This window comes from Sinocyclocheilus grahami, unplaced genomic scaffold, assembly GCF_001515645.1.
Source record: "Sinocyclocheilus grahami isolate Dianchi unplaced genomic scaffold, SAMN03320097.WGS_v1.1 scaffold641.1, whole genome shotgun sequence".
Classification (NCBI taxonomy): domain Eukaryota; kingdom Metazoa; phylum Chordata; class Actinopteri; order Cypriniformes; family Cyprinidae; genus Sinocyclocheilus; species Sinocyclocheilus grahami.
In genome coordinates, this window is record NW_015505820.1 from 830,498 (window position 1) to 839,490 (window position 8,993).

Genomic DNA, 8,993 nt, shown 5'->3' on the forward strand with positions numbered 1-8,993 from the left:
AGTCCTCTGGCCTCCCATCACCTATGGGGGTCAGAGCGCACTCGACCAGAAGTATGGTGGCCTCCAAGGGTTTCAACTTGTGTGTGGCCTTGCAGGACATTTGTGCTGCGGCGGGCTGGTCCTCTCCGCACACTTTTGTCCATTTTTACAACCTAGACCTGGCATCTACCCCAGGTTCCCAAGTTCTCTCTTCGTGATGTGCTCGCAAGATACACACACAGGCAGGGACTTGGTAGTATGGCGCAGTGGGTATTCTCGTTCCCAAAGTGACTTCGACGCAGCTCGAGTTCCTGAAGGGGAACGTCTCTAGGTTACGTATGTAACCATGGTTCCCCGAGGGAACGAGACGCTGCGTCTCTTTGCCATACTCCCTGCATCCCTCCAGGCACTACTTCATCGAAGCTGGTTTGTGCTCTGCCGGATGCGCTTTTATACTTTCTGGTGCTTACGTCACCCCACTCGTGATGCCTCGCTACTCCATTGGACTGATTTGATACGTGCTTCAGAACACGGTCACGCAAGGGCATTCCCAAAGCGACTTCGCAAAGCGACTTCGACGCAGCGTCTCGTTCCTTCGGGGAACCATGGTTACATACGTAACCTAGAGACGTTTTCTCTGTGTCACTCACTCACGGTGGGCTCCAAGAAATGTCCACTTAGAAGGTGAGGAAGTATTTTGACTTAGAATAAAACAGAAAAGTTTTGTGTAGTCTACATAATGTCAAATTGCTGCATACCATTTAAGCTTGCTTATAGGTTTTTTTATACTACCAGTTATGAGGGACAATACCAGAATGACATTTTTGACCAGTTTAAAGGTTAAACATTATAAATGTATCTTACTTGCTTAAAATAGGCTATTGAGTTTCTACTTATTGGTACTGCACTGCCTATTGATTCAGCTGCTTTTAATATACAGTATATGTATTTGCTAACGTTGATTAAATGAACACTTACATTTATGTACAATGATCATAATGCAAGAGAAGCACATTGCATATATGACCTACTTCTCAGCAGCATTCGGTATGGAGTTTGACTGTTGGATTCATAGATTAAGGCCCAATCACATTTCTACCCCTTATTCCTTCCCCTTTCCCCTAACCTTCTCTTTTGCACATTCACGTGAAGGGGTAGGGGTGTCTCGATTCTCTTTTGGTTGGAGGGGTAGGGGGAAGGGCCAGGTAGCCCTTCAAACAAAGATTTTTCGAGACCCCGCTTCAGACTAATTATGTCAGCATACACTGTCTACAGTGGCAACATGGCTGCCCGAGCGAACAAGGAGAACCATAAATGTAAGCATTTTTGGCATTAATAAGAACATTAAAAAATAAAAATTATATTTTTTTATTAGGTGAAGGGGTATAAAATAGAATTGGGATTGGGCCTAAATAGGCTATTTCAAATGGATCGCTTATACAGAAAGTTTTTTTGACTCTCTTTTGGGGGTTTGTTTGAGTAGTTGACTAGTTGGTTACAAAATTTCCATTTAAACGTTAATGTTCACAACTAATAACAGCTGCTAGTACTTAGACAAGACATTGTCGATGTGTTTTGGATGCAGTTAGGGAATGCCATGATGCAGTGGAAGACAATAGACTGATGCAGAGTTAGAATATGAACATATCACGGATGCTGATGTATACTGGAATATCGTAGATGGAAAGTTAGTTATTTTCATGCTTAAATATCCCCATTTTCTCTTAATGATGACTTACCGTGTCTGAGGGTCTGTCGAGGGGGCAAGAGGATTGTGAACCTGAAGATCAGGGGTGGCCGGAGATCCCATGCCACCCCTTGCCTTTACCATGGTATCCATAGCAAGAGGAATCTCCTTCCTAAACGATTGTCTGATAGGTGATGCCCTCTCCAGAGTCATGGAACTCTGTGGTTGGACTGTGTGAATGTCCATCATTCGCACCTCGCCCATCCGGTGTGGGGAAGGGGGCGGGGTTTTGGAGCCTAGCATGGGTAGCTGGCCATCCGTGTACTTCCTGCTTTTCTGTCGGAAGAGCGAAGGATGGTCCGTGGGCTCCATGGGAACGCCGGGGTTACTATAAGAGCGCATGGTGGCACGGTGGTAGGCGTGGTCTACTGTATCAGGAGGCGGGGCATGGTGATGTAACATATAGGGGTCAGCATAATGACTTTCGGCTCGGGCGGGCAGCGACATGCTCTTTGCAGCTACGTCCTCATCAGGTTTGACATCACGCCGCTCGAGGATGGCGCTCGGGCAGGGGGAGGATGCGCGAGTGGGGCTGGAGGCGGGGAGTGTGTGTGCCGCTCGCTCACGTGGCATTGTGGAAACCCCACAGCCTGAGGTGCGTGGGCCGAAGGGGATACGAGATGGGGATGGGGGCATGGCATGAGGTGTGGTAGGGGACATGGAGCCCTGCATATGGGGTGGAGGGGGACCCATTGGAGGCTGCCGGAGAGGATGACCACTCGGTCCAGCATACATCATCTCCCTGTGGACCTGAATGAGAGAGAAAAAGGACATAATATTTCACATTAAAAGAGAGAAAAACGTTCAAACACAAGAAACCCAGCTGAATTAAAACAGCTTAAACTAGCCTAAACTGGTTTTCTGGTCTTAATTGGTCTTTTTTCCAAAATAAAAAAAAAGTAATATAATGTATTGAAATATGTGATGTGAACAGAAAAAAGTTCATTGCATTTGGTCACAAGGCCTGTATTTGTTAAGTGACATTAAAATAAAATACTTAATAAAATACATCTCAAAAATACTTGCTAATGTCACATTACAGTTTTTCTCAGTCGCTTTGGTGCATTTCTCAAATCAGAAATGAAATTCTCAAAACTACTTGTACAACTTCCACATCATCTAGTCATTTGTACACATCATAAAAGCAGTTTCTCATTCTTTTGAACAAGCTGCGATTGCTTTGGTACATTCATGCAATTGATTATGTACATTTATCTGCGGTTTCCTACATGATCAGTTGCTAATGTAATGTTGCTCAAAATGTATTATATAGTTTTCTGTGCAATAGTCTTACCCCTCAAAACATCTAGTCTTTAGTTCATCGTATAAGTCATTAAATGCAAAAGAGTTGAACTGGTTGTCATAAAGTGTCAAGCACATTTTTTTACACATTATAATTAGACTTTTTTGTAAATTTAGTGTGAATCTTGACTTTCACTAATGAAGAGAATTGATAAACCATTTCTCTGAAAAAGCTCAAAGGTTCATCTCATGAATCTTCAGTTGGAAAGCATATACTGTATAGACAGAGGACAACACGAGAGTTACAAATTCTAACAATGGACTTTCTTTTTTAATTAAATTTTCATCTTTGTGCCCATATTTCTTTTTCCTTTTCTATATCACAATGACATTGTAATGTGTTTTTTTTTTTGGTCAGACCACTAGTAAAAGTGTAAGTGGAATTCTATCCAGTCTCTTTCAATCAATATCCCACATACCGTAATGAGTAAATTTTTACTTTTTTAAATGGATATATGGCATGCATAAACATATGGCATACTGTTCAATACAGTAACTGTCATCCAAAATGCTGCCATAGTTTACTTTAGGTAATACTAACAAAGTGCACTGTTATATTGACAACATGACTAATCTTGTTTGTGAACAATTGCACAAGTACTTTTCATTCTGATGGCACTGATATGTTCATTGACATAAATACTTACTTTTGAGAGATGAACTAAAGATTTTGAGTAAGTTACAGGCTTTTGCAGGTAATCCAATGTGTGGTGCTGTTTGTACGAATTGTTTTGAGAAATGCACATACATTTTTGCAAATATTAAGGATGATTCGAGAAATGCACCAAAGCGACTGAGAAAAACTGTAAAATAATATATCTGACTATATATCTACATTTAGAACTATAATGTAATCTCTAAAAAAGTATTATTTATATGCTATTATAGTATTTATTAATATTCTGTGTTAGCTTTTATTTTTAATTTTGGTCATTTCAGTACTTCAACTTTTTTAATTTCAGAAAATTGACAGGGCAACATTTCTCATTTTCATTTAAGTTTTTCTGTTTTTCATCTAATATTTAGATTTTATTTCAGCTTTATTTCAATAACCAAAAATGATTTTGTAATAGTTTTAGTTTTAATTAACAATAATAACACAGACGAATACACACAGAATTGATGTCCATGTAATCTTCAATGTTCTAGTTTAGTCTAGAGAGGCTTTTCTGTTCATTCATCACAGTGAGAAAGAAGTGTTACATTTCCATCTCAAATGTGAAATGAAACGGCTGAAAGACGTCAAAGAAAGAAGCACTGAGCGATCATGGTACTGACAGTAAAACAACAACAAGAAAAACCTTCTACTTGGATCAAATAATATGTCATTGTGCTCTTTTTAAATTCAGAGCACCAGTAATCTGTGCTGGTTTTAACAGGCAGCACACATGGGCAGTCTGATCTGACCTGACCACCCAAGAAGGTCTCCCAGAGTAGATTAATCACACTAATATGCTTCAGATGGAAGCTCATATTTTGGAAAGAATGTGCAAGTAGGTGGTGGACATAGGTGGTTATGGTTCATATACATCCCACAATGTAATTAAAAGGCATAAGTGGATATAGTTTGCCTCAATCAGAGTCTGTGTCCAATAAAGCGACGCTACTGGTTTACCACAAATTAACTAGATGGATAGATAAGCTGCTGATAAACTGCCCTTTCATTCAGAAATAAGAAGCACTAAACATAACAGACAGATGCAGGGAAAAAAACAACAACAACATATGATGATTTAGACCACTTAAGAAGAATTCTTCAGTTGTATCTGCATCTGATCAGTAACTGCATCCAACAAAAAGTAAAAGAATAAACTACTGAGATTTCAAGTATGACCTGAGCAGATGAAAGATTTCCAATCAGTGAGCTTCAGAATGCAGAACTTCATACCTGAGGATACTAGACAGACAAACTCAGATGTATCCAGCTCCAAACTCAATGGGGAGCAACAGGAAAAACCATATGACTTGACAGATGAACAGAATTCAGAGAAAAACTGGTTTAGAGTGAAACTAAATGTGCTATTTTTTCGGTACGTAAAATGACAAAACAAAAAAAAAAGCATTCAGACTTTTCCATCACCTCAGGACCAATTTAATTTAGCACAAAGATTTTTTAAAAATCAGTAACTCGTTTAAAGCAGAAGTACCAAATCAAATCATATTCCATTTGAATTAGAATACACCTTAGAAGGCAGCTGCATATGAAAGCAGTAGACAGTAAAGCAGTTATTGTCTGACTACGTCTGCCTCATCCAAAAATAGAAAACCAACAAAGCAGAGACATACAGAAGAAACAGACAAGAACCTGCCTTTAAGCCAAAGAGCTTTGTAAAATAATAGAAAGACGACAAAATGATGTTCCTTGGTTCGAAGCATTGCCCTGCTTCTCTGATCATCTCAAACAATGAGAGCACTGGCTGAGGTGAGTCAGCGTTCAGGCTCCACCCAGAACAGGTGAGACTTCCAAGTCTTTATCTGCCTCAGGACACCAGCATGCTATTTGATCAAAAATACAGTGCAAACATTAATATTGTAAAATATTAGTTTAAAATAACCTTTTCTATCTTAATATATTTTAAAATCGAATTTATTAAGTTACTCCAGCCTTCAGTGTCATATGATCCTTCAGAAATTATTCTAATAATCTAATCTGGTGGCCAGCCAAGAAATATTTCTTATTATCAGTGTTTAAAACAGCTGTGCTGCCTAATATTTTTGTGGAAACTGTTATACAATTTTAGGATTCTTTGATGAATATACATATACAGATGTTACCTGAGCAACACTGTCTGAATAACATGAAAGTTCTTGCCTGCCTCAACCTCGCAGGTTCTCATCTCTTCATTTTCTCTCTGTATTACCTTAAAAGGTAGAGAATTTGCTGGAGGAAGGCTGACAAGAAACATTAAACCTGTAATAAATAAAGAAATCAAAAGATGACGGAGTGAGAACATTTGGTTTGAATTTGGCCCAAGAGAGATTAAAGAAATTCTGATGCCCCCTTTTTCCATTCCTTTTCTGCTTCTCTTGCATTCTCTTTCTTAAATAAACATCCACAAGGGCTTGTTAAAACCTACAACCAGAACATAAAAACATCTTAGATGCCGAAATGCAAAATACACTGCAGCTGGTCATTTTAGATGTTGTCTAAGTGGGCAGTTTTTGGCTTAAATGATCTGCAAATTGGACCAAACCTCATGCAGACAGTCAAAAGAGACTAGTTTGACCATACGTTCAATGGAGAGAGCTGAATTTAGCAGACTTTGTTCGTTTTTATGGGTCTGTTTCAAATTAACAGTCGTCTGTAAACTGTGGTCAGTCACGCTGCACAATAATCTGCTTGCTGTTTTAACAGACTGGCACTGAGACACACACAGCTGCATAGATGTGTGCGTGAAAGGTACGGATACACAGATTCAGATCTGGATCTGTGCAGTATTGTTACAAAAATCTCATTACATCACTTAAATTAAATTAACGGCTGGATGTTCAACACAAAGACACTTGTATTACATAAAAATACACATTCAAATGATCTTTGAATTTCAATGGTAAAAAAAAAAGTTACGGTAAGAAACTGTAAATTGGTTAAAGGAGTAGTTCACTAAAAATATTTTGAAAAATGTTGGTATCCGAACAGTTGAGGGGCACCATTGACTCCCATAGTATTTTTTTTCTCCTACTATAAACTGTTCGGATACTAAAATTTTTCAAAATCTCTTCTTTTGTGTTCAACAGAAGAAAGAAACTCATACAGGTTTGGAACAAGTGAAGGGTGAGTAAATGATGGCAGAATTTTAATTCTGGAAGTGAACTACTCCTTTAATGGTAAGTTCCCTTATGGTAAACAGCTATAATACATCTAATGTGACATTTCATGTAATCCTATAGTAAAATACTGTTAAATTTACCATTTTGGAAGTGAAAAAGAACAAGGCATCTAATAATTTACAGTGGAAAACCATAAATGGTCAAATTTTGACCAAGAATTCTCTGTGTAACACTTCACATTTGATGACAACTTATGTAGGGTTTTACGTTACATCTAATATTGCTAAATTAATGTTTATTGCATTATTTTAGAGTAATTTGTGTTCCCATGATGCCTTTTTGTATTAGTATTTTAACTATCTATATATTAGTATTTACCTCAACTTGTGGAAAAGCTATACTTGTGATTCATCATGTGGCTTTTTCTTTTTGTCAGTATATTATAAAGGTAAACAACACGTTTTTGTAATGTGGTATATTAACATTATATAAATTAATGAAATATACATTTTTACTCTGTTGCGGTTCATTCACTGTATGTTTTTGGCCTAAAGTTTCAACAGGAAGTTACGATAATGATCAAGACTCTTTCTTCCTCTCTTTGTCACAGACACACACAGAAATTGTGTGTTTGCATAGGTGCAGGGCTTATTTCATTAGCCTTTTAAATCTGTCTGAGTATCTCCGTGCCTGCTTGAACTGAGAAGGCCTGATCATGTGTTTCTGTGTGTGTGTTTGCTCATTCACATGTGTGTTTAAGTGTACTTCAGCTCTGGATGAAAGCATAATGGATCTCTTGTCCCCTGACAGTTACAATAGCAACAAATGTGGTCAAAACATCAAGTGTGTGTTTGTGCATTACCGTCATCATATGTGTGTTCTGGCCTCAAATCAAGCTTGAATTATTTGAATTACTGAAAGAAACACAATTAGTATAGGAGATTTGCAGGCAACCCTCCCTACTGAATATATTTTCATATTTATGCAATATGTCATTTAGCCTGTCACACCTGACAAAGACAAGTCAATAAACCATTAACCACGTCTTATTTTACATATCAACAAATAATTATGTTCTAAAATTTTCATCGGCATATTGATTTACACTCAGGTTTCATGCACATAAGGACCATTGTTTAAGAACATCCACTGTTGTGTTGATATTGAATGTTTCCTTTTTCCACAGAAGGGGAAGATAGAAGGAGCGGAATGACTCTCATGTGACATGAAAGTGCTATGTATAGGATTCCTGCTTTTTAATTGGATGACGAGACGTTAAAGTCATCTGCACTTTCAAGTTTCAAGACATTTAGATCATATTACATCACTCTGGTACAAACAGATCCGTATATACATATAAACAAATAATTCCACAAATATGGTAAACTTAAATGGTGTCACATTACAGCATTAGAGGCACAAAATACAATGTATTTTATGTGTTGTGAGATGTATTAATATGCTTTAAGAACTATTATTTAATTACTATCAACCTTACCTAATTATGTTTTTTTTAAATATACATTTAAATTTGATACATTTTGACTACATGTGATATTTGTTAAATGTTTATTACTAAAACAAAATTCATAAATCAAATAATGTGTTATGTTTTAATGTGTATTTAGACATCTCAAATTTTGCTAACGGTTGCAAATATGTGACATGAAAGTGGGATTCCTGCTTTTTAATTGGATGACGAGACGTTAAAGTCATCTGCACTTTCAAGTTTCAAGACATTTAGATCATATTACATCACTCTGGTACAAACAGATCCGTATATACATATAAACAAATAATTCCACAAATATGGTAAACTTAAATGGTGTCACATTACAGCATTAGAGGCACAAAATACAATGTATTTTATGTGTTGTGAGATGTATTAATATGCTTTAAGAACTATTATTTAATTACTATCAACCTTACCTAATTATGTTTTTTTTAAATATACATTTAAATTTGATACATTTTGACTACATGTGATATTTGTTAAATGTTTATTACTAAAACAAAATTCATAAATCAAATAATGTGTTATGTTTTAATGTGTATTTAGACATCTCAAATTTTGCTAACGGTTGCAAAAACAAAAAGCACATTATTTCACTGCGCTTTTCTTGCAATAGATAGATAGTCAGATAGACAGACAGACAGACAGACAGATAGATAGATAGATAGATAGATAGATAGA

General features: G+C 36.9%; 1 protein-coding gene across 1 annotated transcript in view; it reads right to left on the reverse strand.

Annotated features, from left to right (window-relative positions):
* The window catches only part of LOC107558330 (sickle tail protein homolog), an 18,365-nt gene extending 15,904 nt beyond the window's left edge, over positions 1-2,461 (reverse strand). The window contains exon 1 of the mRNA XM_016241982.1: positions 1,719-2,461. Within this exon, the coding sequence (XP_016097468.1) occupies positions 1,719-2,461 (743 nt within the window). The remainder of the gene's footprint in view (positions 1-1,718) is intronic.
* Positions 2,462-8,993: the final 6,532 nt, after the last annotated feature.